General features: G+C 35.1%; 3 protein-coding genes across 3 annotated transcripts; all 3 read right to left on the bottom strand.

The window, feature by feature from the left end:
• Positions 1–204: 204 nt before the first annotated feature.
• LOC122604550 (ribulose bisphosphate carboxylase small subunit, chloroplastic 3-like) lies at positions 205–1,027 on the bottom strand. Its single transcript, XM_043777434.1, has 3 exons — positions 881–1,027; positions 647–778; positions 205–435 (listed from the first exon to the last, which is right to left on the bottom strand). Exons 1-3 carry the CDS (start codon positions 1,025–1,027, stop codon positions 205–207), a joined length of 510 nt encoding a protein of 169 aa, XP_043633369.1.
• Positions 1,028–2,356: 1,329 nt separating this feature from the next.
• On the bottom strand, positions 2,357–10,596 carry LOC122604545 (4-alpha-glucanotransferase, chloroplastic/amyloplastic). Its single transcript, XM_043777430.1, has 16 exons — positions 10,086–10,596; positions 9,067–9,129; positions 8,690–8,778; positions 8,540–8,600; positions 7,875–7,953; positions 7,065–7,201; positions 6,788–6,946; positions 6,637–6,713; positions 6,071–6,210; positions 5,623–5,654; positions 5,469–5,543; positions 4,424–4,496; positions 4,241–4,329; positions 3,738–3,782; positions 3,507–3,659; positions 2,357–2,674 (listed from the first exon to the last, which is right to left on the bottom strand). The coding sequence occupies exons 1-16, from the start codon at positions 10,431–10,433 to the stop codon at positions 2,570–2,572; spliced, it is 1,725 nt and encodes a 574-aa protein (XP_043633365.1). The 5' UTR covers positions 10,434–10,596; the 3' UTR covers positions 2,357–2,569.
• Positions 10,597–11,966: 1,370 nt separating this feature from the next.
• LOC122603849 (stress enhanced protein 2, chloroplastic) lies at positions 11,967–13,463 on the bottom strand. Its single transcript, XM_043776676.1, has 2 exons — positions 13,060–13,463; positions 11,967–12,472 (listed from the first exon to the last, which is right to left on the bottom strand). The coding sequence occupies exons 1-2, from the start codon at positions 13,399–13,401 to the stop codon at positions 12,203–12,205; spliced, it is 612 nt and encodes a 203-aa protein (XP_043632611.1). The 5' UTR covers positions 13,402–13,463; the 3' UTR covers positions 11,967–12,202.
• Between the last annotated feature and the right edge of the window lie 7,438 nt (positions 13,464–20,901).

The following is a 20,901-nucleotide window of genomic DNA, read 5'->3' as shown; positions in this document are numbered from 1 at the left end:
AATGTCATATAGCCAATAGTTTAGCAAAAAGCTACAAGTTCCAACTATATAAGATCATCTTCGTATAAAAACCATCTTTATGTCTTCCAAACAAGTGAATTTAATTATTGAACAACATCATAAAAACATTCAACAAACTTAGGAATCTTTGACCATGGATTCTATATTGAAAAAACACCACAAAAAGTTAAGAGCAAAAACCATTCAAGGGGCAGTAGGTTTCTGAATAACAAAAGACATGCATTGAGCCTGCCTCACATTGTCAAATGCCAAACACCTTATATATGCATTTGGGTATGCTGTCTTGCATTCCTGGATTTCATTCAAAACTTGTGAGGCATCAGTGCAACCAAACATGGGTAGCTTCCACAATGTCCAATACCTTCCATCGTAGTAATTCGGTATTCGGCTGTTCTCTCTGTATACATATCCCACCTAAATGCACAAACCGAATATATAAAAACTCCCATTTTAGATTACACTCGGATCACACTTAAATATTACAAAGCGAAATCTATACTATCGGTCTGACGGTCTACATCCAACCTCCCCCAAATTATCATTTAGTTATCTGTTTATTTATTTTTTTTGTAGCTAATGAAAATGTGTTAAAGGTTGAATCTTGTTTGATCGTTGATGATCTTACCGAGTCAAATTCAAGACACGGTATCCATCCTTTCCTTATCATGTAATCAATCTCCTTTGCAATGGATTCATCTGTGAGAGGTGGGAGATACGAAAGAGTCTCAAACTTCTTGTTATTGATTGGATTCCAAACCTATAGACGTTCATCGAGTTAAGAGTGTAAGATATTTTAGTCAATATCCAAATATTTTAAAACAACAAAGTCGTCCATATTCACCAAGACTTATCATAATACCTTCATGCAGTTAACCCTAGAGCCGTTTGAGACCGTTTTCTTGCTCCAAGGCAGTGAGTTTGTAGTCTGGAAAAGCTTGGACCCATTTGGGCTCAAACCCATGTAAATAGGTCCAGTGACTGCAGCTGTGAATGTTGTTGCAGACATTTTACAGATGTTTTGGATTCCAATAAATTAAAGGGAGTGAACAATGACAATAGAAGTGGCAGCAAACATGTATATATTAGTATGCGAAAATGGGCACATAAAAGAACAAATATGTATGATTTGATAGGGAAGGTGAAGACTACAATGTGTATGGAGAGTTTTGTTAGGCATTTAACCATAGATTTCATCACCATTTTCTAAACCTAGTTTTCAATTTGTGGTCTTACTGTCCATATGGCACACGGAGAATGGTCCTCGACTAGCCAATGAATGATGGCGCCATCAAGTATTATTCCTCTTTGGAAATGTTATCACAAATTAACATATTAGACTAAGTCATTGACACCTTAAGTACGTCTCAAATGAATTTCTCCCACGCCCTTAACTAAATAGTACGTGGTCAGTTAATCAATAATTACTGTGTGGTATTTAGTTATTAAACCTATCTCTTAGGTTGGCAGTTGTGGCAATGGCTGAACCAGTAGCAGAAGATCTGAAATATACTATAAAGTCATGGGCCAATCTGCTGACCTCTTTACTTAAAGGGTCAAACAGTTCATGTCAAAGCAAATAATTCAAAAAAGGGAGTCGAGAGCACCCAGATATTGTCCAATGCGGAGAACCATCAACTTATATCGATGAACTAAACCATTAACCTGTTGATTTGACCGAGATTCATTGCAAGGATAACCCATAATAATAATAGATAGATCTTAATATGACCATCTTTAACTGAATCTAAAAAACCATCATGATCATAGAAAGAATTTGAAGGAGAAATAGACATTGGTGGCTGGTGGATGAAGAAAAATGTAAAAAAAGATTTGACGAATAAAAAATTTATATTGTAGTTTAAATTAAGACAAAAACTAATAGAAATTTCAACAAAAGATCCATTTATTTCAGAATTAGATGAAAAAATATATGACATTGACAGATATATCGTTTTAGTGAAACATGGAAAACGAACACAAAAAGCATACATTGTATAACTATAAAGATGGAGTAGCTCATCCTACACTCATGTTACGTTTGGCCACACAATACAATCACACACTTATACATGTAAAAGTTTTAGAAGGAAAAGAAAAAGAAACTAAAGTTATACTCGTTCTTACTCTCTAATTTTCCATCATGAACTATGAAAGATTCAACATAGGAATTAGCATGAGATTAAATCCAAAACTTTCTAAACATTTAAAGATTAGTCTATCATGATCCAAAATTAACCTATAAATATTACGAACGTTGATTTAATGCAACATGATGCATTGACCATCACGGTCAGCACATGATTATTTCTTAATATACACGCCTATCATTTGTTGATTTGATCCTCAATCATGCATTCTTTTATGTATAGCAAAGAAATTCGTTACAATTATTCAGACGATTTGTAACCCTTCGATGAGAAACATATGATATCATATAAGACCATTTACAGTTCTACTAATCCGTCAATGCTAGTTCTCCAACAAGGATAGAAGGTCATGAATGAAATTTACAAAATTTTATTTATTCTCAAGTAAACATGAAAACCAATCATAGCCGTCCATACATGGTGAGCATATCTCTTAGCTTCTTTGCTTCAGCATCCATGCTTGAAAAGCTCATAGAATTTGGTATCCTCCAACCCCAATTTCCAGACTGTATTCATAAAAGGGAAGAGTCATATCAACCGAAAAACATGTGCATTCTAACAAAAACTGTTATATAAACGAAGAATAATAGACAAGGATATACAAAATACACAAATAGTTCTTTGGAGCAAACATTAACTAACTATCATGACCTGATTATAACCAAAAGTTTTCATACTCGAGAAAGTCTCTATAGTTATCGGGGTTTCCCATGGTTGGTTAGATTTTGATATGATCCCACATCGGCCAAGTATGAGATTGGTTGGTGGTTTATAAGCCTAGGTGCCCCCTCCTCCTTTGAGCTAGCTTTTGGGAGTGAGTTCTACACTTAGCTTATGCCATGATGCGAGCCTATTATGGGATGAGTTCGTATCAATTGGTATCAGAGCCAGTCCTACCTTTCAAGGTTCCAACGCTCGGAGTGGTGGCCTATGGAGTGGTGGCTTGGACCCAAGGAGAAGGGTGCCGACCATGACCAACATAGTCGTGACCAACGAGGACGTTGGCTCTTCAAAGGGTGGGGTATTGATATGATCCCACATCGGCCAAGTATGGGATTGGTTGGTGGTTTATAAGCCTAGGTGTCCCCTCCTCCTTTGAGCTAACTTTTGGGAGTGGAGACCTACACTTAGCTTATGGCATGATGCGAGCCTATTATGGGATGGGTTCGTATCAGATTTCAGTTCAAATTTGACCATGTAAGGGTTCCTCATACTGTATCAGTCTGATGCAATTTTTGTTGGAAAATAACTTAACTGTCTAAAAACAAAGTAATAACACCACGCTTAGAGCAAACACATTTGGGATTCTATTGTGGAAATGTGTACAAAGCTGATTACCTGTGTTGCTGGAATATTCATTCTAGCAGAACTCCCCAACCCAAGAATATCCTGCATAGGTATGATTGAAGTTTGGGCTACTGAGGCGAGAGCAGCTTGGATCAGAGCCCATGATATATCATCATCGGTGGAAATTGATAGATAGTTAAGCACCTGAAATACACAAGTCATGTGAACCATATGCATTCAGATATGAAGAAGATGATGATTGCAACACAAAGAAACACTCACATTGCATTTTTCTTCTTGCGGCAGGACATCCCACCAACCTCGTATCTGTAACAGCAAAATGCAATCTGTTAACATTTAAATAATCATGAATTTTCAACTGATAAATCAAGCTTGTAATTATTTAATGAAGATATGAAGTTCTTTTGGTCTTTGACGCTATACATGTAAATTGGAAGCATAAAAAACCAATTGACAAAGATAATTGAGGGAATATTGTCACTGTTGGAATACACGTGGAGTATGGTCAATACTGTGCTTTATCAGTATCAATTTTGTATTTAATCCCTGATTTGAGCACAAATTGACCAGGATACATGATTAAAGAACTTAAGCAGGAACTCAGAATCATTTCTGCACTTATTTTGAAGGAGGATCAGACAAACTTCATGTGTTTGAGCAAAATTGGATGGATTGAGATAATGATATGTAAGCTTTTGTTTTATTTGTCATATGGGTGAACAAAAAAATCAACACTAAGTATAAATAGAGAATAAAGAGATCACCGTATCGTTATCATGAGTTCCAGTATATACAACTTGATTGTGCTCATGATTATGAGGTAAATGTGGATTTTCTGAATCACTTCCAAAACCTAATCATACATTTATTAACATAGTTAGCTTATGAGAACTTTGACGTTTGCCTGGTTATACAACAGAAATAACAGAATTATAAGCAATTTGTACCAAACTGAAGAACAGCCATTCCAGGTGCCCCAATGGATTTCCGAAGTTCGACAACATCCTCCGTTATAACTCCCTGTTATGCAGATGGGTCAAAGTCCGAAGTGCAAGATAGGAGAATGTGATCAAACAGAAAATGACTCAAATTGTATTGCTTTTTACTAATACTCCTATTAGATTATAATTTATAAAGTATCCATGTTTCCATCAAGTAGTTTGATGGCAATTTATTGTGTCAAAAAGGTTATCATTCGGCTAACCTTGGGTTACCCACACCAGACCGCCCAGGGCAAAACATGTGAGAGGTAAATCGAGCTGAATAAGCAGTCAAGGCCATATACGGATGTCAACCACAAGGATTGAACACCACACTTTTATAATTTGTCAGGAGGTCCCACATTGGGGCTGCACCTTCAACCAACTCATCTACATGCCTGGGAGCAGTTTAATAGCAATTTAACTTAAATGTTCTAATTGATAACTCCAGCAGTTTGTAGTTCTTTTTAAAATGTGTTCATAAAAGTTCATAATAAGAAGAAAATTTTCGTTTTTTCTAATCAAATTACCACTAAAGCTGCTGAAATTGTAATCCAATATACATAAAGTCGTATCACTGTCATTAAACGCTATATTCTTAAACAATTAAAACAAGACAGCAGAAGAAAAAGTAGAAGACGGTAGAAATAGTAGAAATGGTAGAACTGTACTCTATGACATTTCACTAATATCAAATCAAAGGGAAGCGTGGCATAAAGTTGTATACTTTATATAATGTAGTGCCAAGTCAGTTGATGTTAGATTCTTAGCAATTACTTCTAGAATTTCTTTAGAAGTTTCAGTTTTTGACCCACAAACCTATCTTGTACAATTTATATGCTGGATTCCTTAAATCTCTACACTTGAAGGATATGTCTATTTTAGAAGTAAAATAACAGATTAAACAATAGATAGGGGTATAGGGCTCTGATAGTAAAAAGGTTGCAATAAAAGTTTTCATAATGCATATCCAAGGTATACTGTAGTTGTATTTGTACTCCGTATATCATACCAAGTCTTCTGCTATGATATTGATCCTCCCAACAGCTCTAAAGATGGCATCAAATAAAGAGCTTCCAGGTCCCACCTACTATCATCAAAATTAACCACTTGAAGAGCAATACATGTGGGTTCAAAGAAATGTTACATATCTGAAGAGATCTGACCTTCCATCTACCCAACGTGGCAATCTTTGCTTCTGAGAAAGAAAATTTTGGTATCATAACACATATCAAATGAAGCATGATTACATACTTTTACATAACTTTTCCCTAATAAACGGGTTAAAAACAAAATACAGTCAGCCAAAATTACTCTGCCATGAGTCTATTACAAGGCATTCAAGCATTTCATTATCAATGCACATAGACAGTCTTTTTTTCCCCTTCTTATACACTAATCAAATTCCCGATCCATAGATGTTTGTACCTTTTCAGAACCCAGCAATTGTCATACTAGTAGTAGTTTAAAGATTAGAAAATTGTGTGTTCGTAATCAGAAACTTGTGTTTAGCTCTCTATCTTATATATTCTATTGGATTTCAATGTAGCTTTGCCCAGATTTAGCTAGCATGAAGAAAAATGGCAATCTCTTGCTATCATATACATAACTCACCAGAAGGGACAGCCCAAAAGCCAGCGAATCCCCTGAAGTGATCTATCCTGAACTCATCAAATAGATCCCCTGCACGTCGTAACCGGCGTACCCACCAGGAAAAATGATCCTCCTCCATTGCTTTCCAATCATACAATGGGCTTCATGTGAAAGAAAATGTTATTCAAAATGAAATAGTCAATAGGAATCATATTGAAGTTTAATGCAGTATAGCATACAAGTAAACAGTATATTGGTAAAAGCAAAAAATACACAATATTTTTCGGTATAGATGTACAGAACTTCTAGCAAAAGCTATCATGTAGCCATCACAGTGAGATCAAGTTTTAGGACGAAACTCACAAGGTGTGAATACAACAAAGTATGAATGTTCTATGTTCTTATGCTTTGGGAAAGCAAATTTCGAAGTAAAGTCTTATTTAAGAGAAAAGTAGGACGCATTTTGAGCTCCTGTTAACCATTCACACCTGATTAAATTATGGTAGAAACTCATTTTAGTTTTTACACTTTTTTGCAAGGGACAATTACTGTTATGAGACAATGTTAAACTTAGCTGTAGTATCAACCTGTCCCATAGTTGACCAGTTTCACTAAATGCATCAGGGGGGACACCGCTAACCAAAAGTGGAAACCCTTTCCTGTTCTGCCAGATAAATAATAGTCAGAAACTGAGACTGACACGAATAATGCAAATCAAGCTCAGATAGATTTACTCACAAGCAAAAAGTATTTCTTGTTTGCCCAAACATCTGCACTGTGATAACCAACATAGATGGGCATGTCCCCCATTATGCTTATCCCCTTCATCTGTGCATATTGACAAACTTTTTTCCATTGCCTCTGAAATAAGAACTGCTGTGCAACAAAGTTGTCGATCTGGGTATGAAAAGGACAAAATGTCATAAAATCAAGAATCCGTGATCTGCCTAAAATTGAGTATGTGGACTGGAAGTAAATGCACAGAAAAGGAATTATTGAAAGACAGGCATCTTACAAAATCCTTTTTACTTTGATATATGTCTTCTAATGCAGCAAGATGACGATTCTTTAGGGGTTCAGGCCAATCATACCAATTATATGTATTGTAACAATCATCAATAGCAGCAAAATATGCTGCATCTTCAAGCCAACCTATGCAATCATGAAAGAACACAGAAGCACTTTCAATCAACAAAAGCAAGTTTCCTCAAAGCCTCAGAACGGACAACAATAAGATATTAACTATATGTATACGTTATTAAAAAGACCTTTTTAACCATACTTCATTAGAAGTTTGTTACGTTCTGTAGTTCCAACCACATAAAATAGATGCTTGGTATAACAACTGTAATCAAATCTTAACAAGGATCTCATCCATTCAGAAAAGATGGGCCCTTTTGACAAACTGAAGAAAGCGTACATTACAAAAAAAACTCACCAAATAGTTCTTATGAATTACATATTACATGTCAGAATATATAAGGTGAAACAAGTCTTCCATAGATTCCCACAAACCAAAAACATCTATAGTAACAACATAATTCGATTGCACTGTTATGAAGCCTTTAATTTCCGTTTTCATGTTCAATCATTCGTATTTTATAAATTGATTATATATTCGATCACATTTCAATAATTGGAAATGGCATGAGCAATTTCCGTAGCACCAAAGAAAAATAAAAGTTAAGAGCAGTGACTTCTAGTTATTTTGGTAAATTAGACTAGTGTTGGAAGAGAAATAAGGGGAGAAGAGCACATGGATCAAAAACTAAGTTAATGCTTATATGATTGAGCTACCATAATAGTTATAGAAAGGATGTATTACTTGCAACATCAGGATCTTTGCGGAAAACTTCAAGCTGACATTTGAGGTCCCCCTTACTTAAAATGAGCCTCTTTGCAGCCTAATTGGAAACAAAGGATATCAGTTTTAGTTCAGCTATACTGAGTTACAGCTGAAGTCGCAAATATAAAATTAAAAAAGAAGAGAAGAAGAAGCTATATTGAGTTACAGCTGTAGACAAATGCTCAGACCCAAATTTGCCTAATATGATTAAAGCATACATCTGGGTGTGACTTAAGTTGGATTTATAACCTCCTAGATCCTTGCCAACTAAATTCCGTCCATGTTCTTTTAAAAAATGATCTTGGGAAAGATATTAACTAGTCCAAGGTGCAACCGGAAAAGCCAAAATGTGAGATGATGAAGCACTTCCATAAAAATCATATTAAGAATCTACAGTTCCTTTCACATCCTTTGAGCTTGTTTATGGTGCATTGGCATTACGAAACTGAGGATCTGGATTGATGTCGTAAACAGAATGACCAGATGAAGAGACTTAGACATGACGTGCAACTGTGCAAGACCTCTAATTTTCTTGTTCCACATGAACGTCAAAAAACCAATTACTATAGTTCAAAAATATCCACAAACTTTTAGCCAAGTCCAAACGACACGTAAAAACAATTTCATCTTTCTTAACAGTTTACCTTGGCTATCAGAGAATCCTTTATGTCTGCAACAGTTTCATAATTTACGCGATCTGTATCCCTGCACAGATGCTGCATTAAGGAAGAAATATAGACCAAGACAATGAAATATAACTATTGCCTTTGCTTCATATAATCAATGATTCTCACAATGGTCCAGGAAGCTCCTCTTTCATCAATAACCCATCTTTCACAAGCTCATCTAGGGATATCAAAAGCGTGTTACCACAATTTGCATCCTGGAAGTGAGTATTTGCAACATATTTCACTATGTTATGTTAAATAAGAGATAAACTTATTGTAGGAAGTAGATCCATATGGACAATCTGATATCAGTTTTAACCAATGAATAAAGCACGGCATCAGTTTTTATACCTCAAGTCCTCAAAACCTTTGCGTTAGTTTTAATTTTTCAAATTTTCAATTAGTTCATATACATCTTGTTCTTAGCTTTTGTTAGGTGATATTTGTTGTCGGATCTTTCATATCTTGATACAACTTTCATGCATTACAGTGAACTTTATTACCTGTCCAGAGTATGGAGACCCTTCCTCGTTAGCCTTCCTACCTGGTGGAACAAGTGGGAGAACCTGCATACAGTCATACACAAAGTAATGTTTAGAATCATATAACCTAAACAGAATTAATTATAATTATGACTCAGAACTCAGAAGACAACATTCATATTTCTAATAATAAAAAAAAATTGATAGGATTCCAGAACCGAACATCTGTTGTAGAAAGCTGTTAATATTCATCAATTTAACTTTAAGGGAATCGACCCGAGACAAGTTTGTCGCAGGTACACTGCTTTTATATCATACACCACATTTCTACATCACATCTTAATAATGCTTCCGATAACTTTCTCTCAGGGACGTCATTTAATACTTCTGGTAATTCAGTTTCTTTTACTTTTATCCTTCAGTGGAGTCTCACTTACATTCATACACATTTTCTTAATCAGATGCAACAAACTTCAATCCTATAAACTTACCTTCATTTCTCAATTCTCACACAAAGTGGATAGTATATCATAATATACAAGTATACAACAAGCTCTACATTTCGGGTTTGACCGTCAAACCTGATTCCATAAACTTCAAATCACTTTACATATTTGTATATATAAAAAAGTCACTATAACACCTACGTCATTGTACATCTTCCGGGACAGACAACTTGAAATGGCCAGGGAAGAGTCCAGAAACACAACGAAATAGTGGTCAGGCCTGGTACATCAGAGCAAAAAGCTCAACTCTAATACCGGTTTAGGCCGTGTAGACCTAAATTCGGACCATTCTGCATTTTACTTACATTATTGTACATATTTCTGATACTAGTCTAATAAAAGTCAATATACATAACAATTTCTTCTAGAATCATATTATACAAGTTTTACATCCAAAATTGAAATCATCAAATTAAAAGCTACAAAATAACAATAAACAATGCAGTATAATATAATAAATATATACATATATGTGTGTGTATAATATCTATATATATATTTTTTAAAAATGAAGGCAAAAGTATATGGATAGACCTGCCAGAGTGAACAACCAGCTTGATGAAGCCAATCAATAAACTGAAAAGCCTGATCACCTAAATCACCAATACCGTACGGACCAGGAAACGACGTCGGATGAAGAAGCACACCAGCTCTTCTCTTAGCACCAGAATCAGGTACCGGAAGCCAGTCCGCATAATCCGCCGGAAAATCCTCACCGACGGCGTAGGAATCACGTGACTTAACCGCCGTTACGGCGTGATTATGATTGTGTATGCGCGTTGTTTTAGGTAGGGATTGAAGTGAAGTAGAGGTGACGGAAGGTGATTTTTTTGGATGAATGTGGAGGAGGAGAGGGAGTGATGAGAGAAAATTAACCGCCATTTGTGATATTAGATTTTAATTAGAGTTTGGGAATGAAGAATTTGAATGGTGGTGATTGAGGAGTTTTTGTTACATTGGAGAGTGGTTTTAGGCAGGTGAAACTGGAAAAGAGCATGTGGACTGTGGACTTCACATGATGATGATGATGATGAGCCTAAATTGAATGTACCGCAACCTGATTTTAAAAAATGATACTCTTATTTTTGGTTCATTTGCGTCTCTTTCAAAAAGTTTATCAATGATAAAATGGTAAAGATGATATAAAGATTAAAAATTGATTTTTATTTTGAGACTTTGAGTTAACCTAAAGTAGAAATGTAATACCTAAACACACCGGTCATTTTAATGACACGTTAATAGACTGTTTCATATTATCAATCTTGCATTAATACATTACGCACCTTAAATTATGAGGAATCCATCTTTCATCATCATATTCATACCTTTTTTTAATGTTAAAAAAAGAAGAAATAAAATAAAAGTAACAAAATATATGCAAGTTGAAATGTCGAAATTCGATCTGAGATATAGTTTTGCGATACTAAACATGGAGTATGGTGCATTGAGCTACTTTTAAGTTGTTTATGTCAAGCTCCTTCGAGTTGAACCAATAAAAATGCTATAAATATGATTAAGGGTCTTTTAAACATGATTAATGAAGTCATATTCAATGTAAAAATTTGACAAAATTTTGAGAGAGTAAAAACTTGAGAAGATCCCCTCTCTCCAATCCCGTGATGACTACCTCCACAGGTCCACATAAGGGAGTATATTAAAGTGTTCGGTTATTTGGTTTCAAAGTGGAAATTATGTCCGTAGCGGGATCCACGGGATCGATCAATATAGCCTTGAACCGAGATGGGAATGAATTTCTAAACCCAGCCCCTTCGATGGGTTTTAAGTTTGCTCATTTTCTTGGGTTTGATACCCATATATGTTTTCCAATAGCATGAACCAATCCATAAGGTCATTTATCCGTATATATAACTTTTAGTCCAGGAATATATTAGTTCAAACTTCCATTGATACATGAACATTGATCGGTAAATGTTCTTGTAAACCAAGAACAATGTACCACAAATAACATGTTTTAAGTGCAAAGGTTGTAAAACACACATGACTCGGTGTAAATCAACATCGCACATGTACAAAGATTTAGATTAACGACAAGATCCGGTCAAGTGGTTTAAATTTCGTTTTAGTGTCGAAGATGGGCTATAAGCTCTCAAGGCAATATCGGTCTTTTCAAGTGGAATAGCCTTCATTTTCCTAATCTAATCTAATGATTGTATAAATATCTTTAGGTGATGAGGTCAGTCACTAGTTTTCCCCTCTAAAGTCACCAATAGCTCATTTTGAGTGCACACATTCAGCTTTGGTCATCTAACTCAAGTCACGTACGTGTGACTTATGTGAATATCAAGTTTTCATATATCATAATGGAAATACAATAAATTTCAATCAAACGAAGTCTTTTACAAATAAAACACCCCTTTAAAAACATACATATAGCATTTTTAGAAGATAAAATAGTATATAAAGTAGTAGTATATGTCAATATCTATATAATAAAGTATAAATTACAGTCATCTATATTTCTCCTTTTGAATCTACATTTAATGGTTTATCAAGTTCATCTTAACGTACATAAACCATCTTAATTAATGACCTATACAAATTTTCTTATACACAATTAATACACATACTAGATGATAACTCAATCATCCAAATACCTCATTTCTTCGTCTTCCATTCTCGATTTTTGCGTTTCAAAGATCGTCCGACCAATCACTAGGGTCGATATCATAGAACATCCCGTCAACAACTTGATCAATAAGATTATCGATAAAGGTGTTGCAACGAACGGAGAAGATCCCATCAACTCTATTACGAGCACTAGAGAACCAAGCAAAAGTTGCAGCACAAGCTACAGCACCCAAACACACCCCAACAGCCTCTGCAATCCCTTGTAAATCCGTCTTACGGAATAATGAGTTACCTGTCACAACTTCCATTGTAACTGTCCCTGCAAATACCATCTGTAGCAACGTATTATTAGAAACATTACATAGAGTATAATTTATGATTATTTCTTTGTTTTTCTATAGCTTATATATTTGCGTATTTCAAAAATATTTACATCAAAAATAACCACCTCCAAAAAGACGAATAAGCACTAAGTTACACTACTTTTATCAAAAAATTATACGAGTATTGTTTTATTGCAAAGTTGAATTTTATTTTATAGCAAAAAGTTTAGATCGACGGAGAAATTTTGACCCCGTGGTCTATTGGAACCAACTGACCCTTCTTCAAGGACCAAACCCACGTGACGAGCACATGTGGAGTTGGGAACAGATTCGAACCCGATCCATATTTCTAGAAATCTAGCAAAAGTCCTCTATAGTGACCCACAAATTCTTTTGCAAAAGTCAAGAATTTTGCTAATTACAGATCAAGCATTGGTCAATCTACCTAAAGATCATGATGGTTACAAGGCCCTTTTCTAAGAAAACTAGTGAATTATCAATAATACATGAATAAAGTACATATTGCAAAAGTTCCATAATTTATAAGTTAAATAACCATCTAATATTTTAAAATTAAAGAGAGAGAAAAAAAATACCATGGCTAGACGACCGGATATGATTTCAAAATCTTGGCTTTTTTTGGAGCTCTCAATGTACTCAGAAAGCATTCCAAAGAATCGAGACACATCGTCACCATCGCCTTCGTCTCCGTCCACGTAATTCCGTGTTTTCACCACTCCAAAAGGATCCGAACCATATGATCTAAGTGTGCACACTCTTGGCTGCAACATAATCTTTCCACTATCCGTGGTTATCCCAGACGTATTCGTCAACCTCGTCTTCTGAACCGGGAGCGAAGGGACCGTTTCGTCTCTTTGGCCAACCACTGGTTTGTTTGACTTAACTTGGCAAATAATTAGCCGAGCAGCCAAAGCCATTGTATGCCCGAAATGTGCTATGTGATCGTGGACTAACAATAAGGAGTAGTAGTAATAGTACGTGTACATATTTTATATTTGGGACCTTGTTTTATGAGTAAACTATTTTAAGTCCTTTTTATGATAAAGTTTACACATACGACTTCGTTGACTTATTAGTACTCCGTATTAGGATTTTCATGAATTGCACGTTTGAAAAATGCCAAAAGTTTTAACTATTCGACAAAGTTCAATAAAAATTTTGTATTTATCAAAGTAAAATTTTATTTCTATCAAAACCTTATAATATGATGATTGATATAATTTACTGTATTGTCATCCAAAATGCATAAAGGTGTAAAAAGAACTAATATTTATACTCTCTTATAAAGAGTATTGGATTTCTTAAAATACCCTTATTTAAACATAAAACCCTTATATACCTTCTTTTCCCTAATTCTTTTTAATCATTACACACTCTCATCAACCTCTATCACCCTCCGTCACCGCCTTCCTTCTCCACCGCCTCCCTCAATCTCCACCACCGTCTCCCTTTTATATTGTCATCACCTTCTAACCGCCGCAACGCGCGGGCACTATGCTCGTAATTATAAAAGATGTCGGCACATTGCACGAGTAAACTATCAATTTTCAGTTAACTAATATATCCAGCGTCGTCTCATGGATTTTAGAGACTATGCATTTACATATAAGGACCTTTAATCATAAAAAGTCTTTCTATATTAGAATAACAAAAGACATTACAAAAGCTTATCGATATCATTTGCATATAACCTTGTTATAGAAAAACAAAATTCTTTTTCATAACGGGTAGTTTCAAATAGAACACAATATCCAATTGTAATTGTTGGATATTATAATATGAATATTCAATATTAGCAAACAAATAATTGAATATTTAAGCCCTTAAACAAAACTAGACCTTGTTCGTTTACGCATGTTGAACACCTTTAAATCCGGCCCTTAATCTATCGATATTTGCAAAACTTACTTAAAGGTTTAAGTAGTACAATATCAATTTTATATTATTTGCAATTCTAAATTAGTTAGGTTTTACATGACTTAAAGTGATTATTAGATTTCGTCTAGTTTTAGATAGAATAAGTTATAAATAAACAAACTAATTTTACAATTTTATAGTTTTATAACAATTATTATATTATATTACTATACTATATGTCTTATGTTGGTCGTTTGTGTATGGATTCCCCCTCTCTGGTTTACAACAAAGTTTGTATCGAAACCCACTAAGACAAAGTCATTACAATTACTTGATTACTAAATTAAATCATGAAATGAAGTCTTTCTGTTTCTAATTCAACTCCCTCGGCTTGAGTGAATCATAACTTAAGCACTTAACTACATAGTGTTTATATTTTAGAAAGACTAATAATTAAGGGTGTATTTGAACTTTAACAAGAAGATGGAGGGTAGAAATATTTTCATTTATCAAGGATGAATGATTGGGTGTGACCTAGTCCACGTTGTCAGGAGAAAGGAATTTTAGGTTGTGTGGGTCAAAAGAAGTTACGTGGAACTTTGTATTGTTGTCGACGTAATTTTTGTCGCAGCCCATGATGGACCTTTACTTTTTTGTACGGTCAATAAAAATGGTGCAATTACTCATGGAGGGCCATAAGAAAGAAGATTATTTCACTAACAATGACATCGATATGACAGAGCTTGGTACAAGGGGCTGGTCTGGTCTAGTCTTATCGGGCTTGACACCGACCCATCACTAAACATCTTTCTTTCTTTTTTTTTCTTTTCTTTTTTTTTTTCTTTTTTGTTAATTTACGAGTTAGATGCATTGTATCATTAAATAATCATAAGTTAGAATCTTGCAAAGTAATCATGGTAGTTATAAAAATGTTCGAAAATGGTCACCGAATATCCTAGTAATACAATATACGTTTGGGGTTAAAAACTCGTCATCCACAGATAACTACAATAAATAAAAGTTGCTTTTGTTAATCTAGTACTAGGATGATTAAGCTTTCTTTTAACAACTTTTATCGAGAGTTTTCTGTGATGTGTGGAGAGCATTTTATGTATACGTAAATCAAAAGCTTACATTATTATTGGATTTATACTACTTCCTATAAAGGTTCTCACCATTTCATATATTTGCAGAACTGATGTACCAAATTTATTACTGTATTTTATTAAATGAGATAAAATGAAGTCAATTGATATTTTGTTAAAAAAATTTGTGGCCTAAGTTATAAAATAAATATATATTTTTAAGAAGATAATATTATTTGTGTAAGTTATGTTTTCTCATATAAGGATTTTTTTAATTACCTATTTCAACAAATTAAAAAATTTGTAATAAATATTTCTTTAAGATTAGTCAGCATATATAATACTTTGGTTATGTACTTATATGAGTTATATCATCTTCATTATGCAATAGGCTTAGGCGCTTAGCCCATTCAAAGGCTTCCAAGTAGTACTCCGTAGTAGAGGTGCACGGAAAAACTGGTTAACCGAACCGATTCGAAAATTAACCTATAACCGTAACCGGTTAGTAACCGATATTATACTAATCGATTATAGGTTTTTAAAAACCGCCAGTTACAAGTCGATTAGGATTTTCGAAATCATTAACCGATTAATAATCGGTTAACCACAAACCGATTAAATTTTTGGGATTAAACCGGTTAACCGGTTATGGGGTACACAATATAATTTATATTTCGAAATCAATAACCAGGCTCCCTGCTCCCAGTCCCACACTCCCACCGATCGATCAGTATACCCTAACAAATCGAATCCCCAATCGATCGAATCCCCAAACATATAAAAAACCAATCGATCACTTCATATAAAAAGTTCTGTTCAGTCGATAATCATATAAAAAACAAATCATCACTTCATCATCAATCGATCGATTAAAAGTTCTGTTCACTTGTTCAGTCGATAATCATATAAAAAACCAATCAACCGATCGAGCAATCCCCAATTCTTGGTTTCTTTCAATAATCAGTCGATCAAATAATTAAACCTAACAAACAAACCCACAAATTATAAACTCTTATTTTACAATACATATGGCTACCTCTAGTGCTCACGATTCTAGTGATGTTGGTGCTTCCACAACAAGTGAATTAAGTGTGGTGAATATCCTAGCAACCACAAGGAAACAAGAAACATGGGTAAATTTTGATTTATGCGAGATGTCGAATGGAAAGCAGAAGGCCAGATGCAAACATTGTAAAACTTTTTTGGCTGCAGGTGCCAATTCTACTTTAAATACCCATATTAAGGACCATTGCAAGGTATTAAAAGGCACTGCAAAACCCGGTCAATCACAGATGTCGAAAGAGGGGGGTATTTTTAGTTATAGTGTGGAAAAGGTTCGTAAGAGGATGGCTCAGTTTGTTATTCAACAGGGTTTGCCATTCAATCACTTTGACAACCAACGGTTGACTTCGTTGATTCGTGACACGCTTCAACCTTCTTATACTCATGTAAGTCGTAATACCCTTAGAAAGCATTGTATAAACATGTGGAAAGAAGCTAAGGAACAGTTAATTTTGTGTTTTGAAAACTTACAAACCGGTGTTAATTTAACCACTGATGTTTGGTCTGCCCCCCATGGTTTACCGGAATCGTACCTTTGTGTTACAGCACATTGGGTCGATCCAAAGACTTGGCAATTGATGAAAAGCACAATTGCGTTTGAGATGTTTGGATATCCACATACGGGAGATGCGTTATTTGAAATTTTAGATGAGGTGATACAAACTTATAAGTTGGAAAAAAAGATTTTGTCAATTTCTTTTGATAATGCTTCAAATAATACTAGTGCGGTTCAAAAGTTGAAGATAAAGTATGAACCTATCTGTAAGGGTGTGTTTTTCATAGTAGATGTGTTGCACACATCATTAATTTGGTTGTGCAACATGGACTAGAAGTTCCCGCGATTAAGAAGGTAAAAGATGTTTTAAAGAAATGTTATAAGATGTTTTTTCAAGTTCTAAAAGAAGAAGTAAGGAGTATGAGAAATTATGCAAAGACTTAAATAAACCGTGTCTTGGTCCTAATTGGGATGTACCGACTAGGTGGAATTCTACTTGGAAAATGTTTGATAGTGCTATCCAACAAAGACCTACTTTAGAATTGTTCCATGACGGTCTTGTTTCAAAAGATTTGGCACCTCAATTTCCTACTGTGGGTTGGGATAGTATTGTAAAATTAACCGAGTTACTTGAAGTTTTTAAAACTTCAACCACTATTTTGTCCGGAGTTTATTATCCCACTAGTAGTTTGGTACTAAACAACTATATTTGATGTGTGGAAAGATAAATGACTTTCAATTTGGGGGTAACGTTTATGAAACAATGATAGCTCCAATGAAAGCGAAATTTAAAAAATATTTTGAAGAACTGCCGCCCGTAATTACTTGTGCCGCCGCATTAAACCCGTGTTTAAATGTTGCGGGTGTGGAGTTGTTAATAGAAAACATATGTTTCGATTTGGATTTGAACGATAATGACCCCAATTTCTCGGATAATGCAATTAAACATTTTAAAAAATGTTTAGAAGATATGTTTGATGTGTATTTGGTTAAATATGGTTCGACATCAAACATACGCCAACAAATGGCTTCGGAGTCGTCAAGCTCATGGGCGAACCCCGAGCTAAATTTGTATAACACTTTGAGAAATGTTAGTAGTAAGCGGTCTCGGGGTAGCACCCCAAGTAGTGAGCTCGGAAGATATATAGGAACCGACTTTTTGGCAACAATGCTTCCTGAAGAATTTTCAAACTTTGATATTTTGGCTTGGTGGAAAGAAAAAGGAAGCCCACTTTTCCGTTCTAGCTGCCATGGCACGTGATTTATTAAGTGTCCAAGCTTCCACGGTAGCTTCGAAGTCGGTTTTTTCTCTTAGTGGAAGGGTTTTATCAGTTAGAAGAACAAGGCTCATTCCAACTTGCCATAGAAGAACCCATACATCTCTATGAAGTATCACAAGGAAAGGCCACCCCACTTTCTGACGATGAACTTGACGAGTAAGTTTTGTTTTGCTATTTAGTTTATACTTTAGATGTTTTCTGTTTTTTGTTTCTCTTTTGGATATTACGCATCTGTTTTCTGTTTCTGTTTTGAGTTGGTTTTCGTTTGTGATGCAGCTGATGCTACTCCTGTTGCTGTTTGTGTTGATGCTAAAACTGATGCTACTAAAACTAAACTGTTCTGTTCTGTTCCAGTTCTGTTCAGTCCTGTTTTCTATTCTGTTCAGTTCTGTTGATGCTACTAAAACTGTTCTTTTCTGTTCTGTTTTCTGATGCTACTAAAACTTATGTTCAGTTCTGTTCTGTTCTTTTCGGTTCTGCTTAATGTTTCGGTTTCTGTTCTGTTTTCTGGTTCTATACTTCTGTTCTGTTCTGTTTTGCTTAATTAGTTTTGGAATATGCTAGTTTTATGTGTGGTTTAACATAGCCAAAAAGCTACTGCAACTCTGCAAGTTTATGTTTCTGTTTAACATAGCCAAAAGCTACTGTTTCTGTTTCTGTTTAACCTGCAGAAACGTGGAAGGATTTAGCATAGTTTTATTAGTTTCTCTTGAATATGCCATAGTAATCTGCAGGTTTAACATAGCCAAAAATCTGCAGGTTTAACATACAAAAATCTGCAAGTTTCTGTTTGTTCAAGAATATCGGTTAACTGGAATAGGTTAACCATTTCGGTTAACCGGTTCTTATAAACCGAAATCGGTTCCATCAGTTTCATATTTTTTATGGATTAACTGGTTATTAACCGGTACCTGTTAACCGGGACCGGTTAATTTTTTAAAAAAAAAAAACCGATTACGGTTATTAAATTAACTAACTGAAACCGGTTAACTAGTTTTGACACCACTACTCCGTAGTACTTTTTGGTTAGTTGGAATAATAACCCAATTCTCTCATCATTTGATCCATATGAGTAAATGCGAACAAAATTCGATATGGATACAATTTGCTACAACCAGTGTTGTAAAACTAGGCCGACTCGGCCAGGAACTCGGGATCAGAATCGAAATCAGGGGTTAAACGGGTCGAGTTGGCTAGAATCGGGTGAAAACTCGGTCAATGATGTGCAAAATCGAGTTTTAAATTTATAAATACGAAATACCCTAAAACTGACTACTACACACTCTCAGGCAGTGGATCCGTTCGTATATAGTATAGCTAAAAAGTAAGTCCGAGGTCGTTCGCAGGGATTGGTTTTGAAGTAATTGTTGCTAAAGTAGTTTTAGAAACAGGATGGAACCGTAGCCGAATTGCTATCGAATGTTGACAGTTTGCAATTAAAGAAATTTAAATGACAAGAGGATTAAAAGTAAAGAAATTTCAGACAATAAAAATAAAGATCATCCACTTCGAATTCACTTGACTTCAGTTATGATTGCACACATTTAAGGACAAATTCTTTAGAGTTGACAAGATAATCATGAAAGGATAACAATGCTCACGTGATACCACCAACCGCTCGCATATCACCCAAACACCTAAATTGCTAGTTTAATTACCCAAGTTGGTACCACTAATGCCCAGAAAATTTCCCCAACAATTAGTTTGCTTGATTATCCAATTATCAATTATGCCTATGTGAAAGAAAACGTGGTACCACCAACCGTTCCTAAACACATTTACCGATTAACTCCTATTATAGATTTGACATTCACCATCATACCATGAACTGGTGACAACCGACCATAGACAATCGAGTTGAAATGATAAACAAATTCACCTAGTACCACTAACGATGAACACATAAACCATTAACATCAGAGAATAAATCACAAGGAATTAATTGATAAAGATCACGACACGACGATAATTGAGTCAACTCATGAATTAAAATATTGTAATCATATCATTCGTCAAGTTTCATCAAAGTGGATGATTAGAAATCTAGCCACTCATGCTAAATTGAAAGTAAATAACGAAATAGAAATTGTACATATTGTACCGGTGATTTTTGAATAAAAATTGCAAGACAAAAAAGTAGATACGATCTAGATGGGTGTTCTTGAATCTTCAATGAATCCAATGATGAAATTAGAGATGATCCTTGAAAGAATTCCTATAAAACAGCTCCTAGAAATAAAGTTTCATATATGAAAATCAGTTTTTTGTCTTCTATTTATACCTTCTCAAATTCTGATGCAAAAGAAACTGGAAAACCTCAGTTCCCGTGCCCTCACTGCGGCGCAGTGAGCCGCAGTGAGGTGTCTTTCTCTTGCCCGTCCAATGACTGCGGCGCAGTGGGCATGTGCACCCTCCACTGTGTCGCAGTGAAATATCACGACATTTGGTTTGTTCTTCTGATGACTGCGGCGCAGTGGGCTTATGCACCCTCCACTGCGACGCAGTGAATAAGCCCAGAATGTTTTTTCCATCTATCATGTGACTGCAGCGTAGTAGGGTATCATCCCTCCCACTGTGGCGTAGTGAATAACTGCTGAAATCATCGATCCTTCTTTATTAACCGCTCTCGAACACTCA

Source organism: Erigeron canadensis, chromosome 6 (assembly GCF_010389155.1).
Source record: "Erigeron canadensis isolate Cc75 chromosome 6, C_canadensis_v1, whole genome shotgun sequence".
Classification (NCBI taxonomy): domain Eukaryota; kingdom Viridiplantae; phylum Streptophyta; class Magnoliopsida; order Asterales; family Asteraceae; genus Erigeron; species Erigeron canadensis.
The sequence above is the reverse complement of the archived record's forward strand: the minus strand, read 5'-3'. Positions and strand labels throughout refer to the sequence as shown.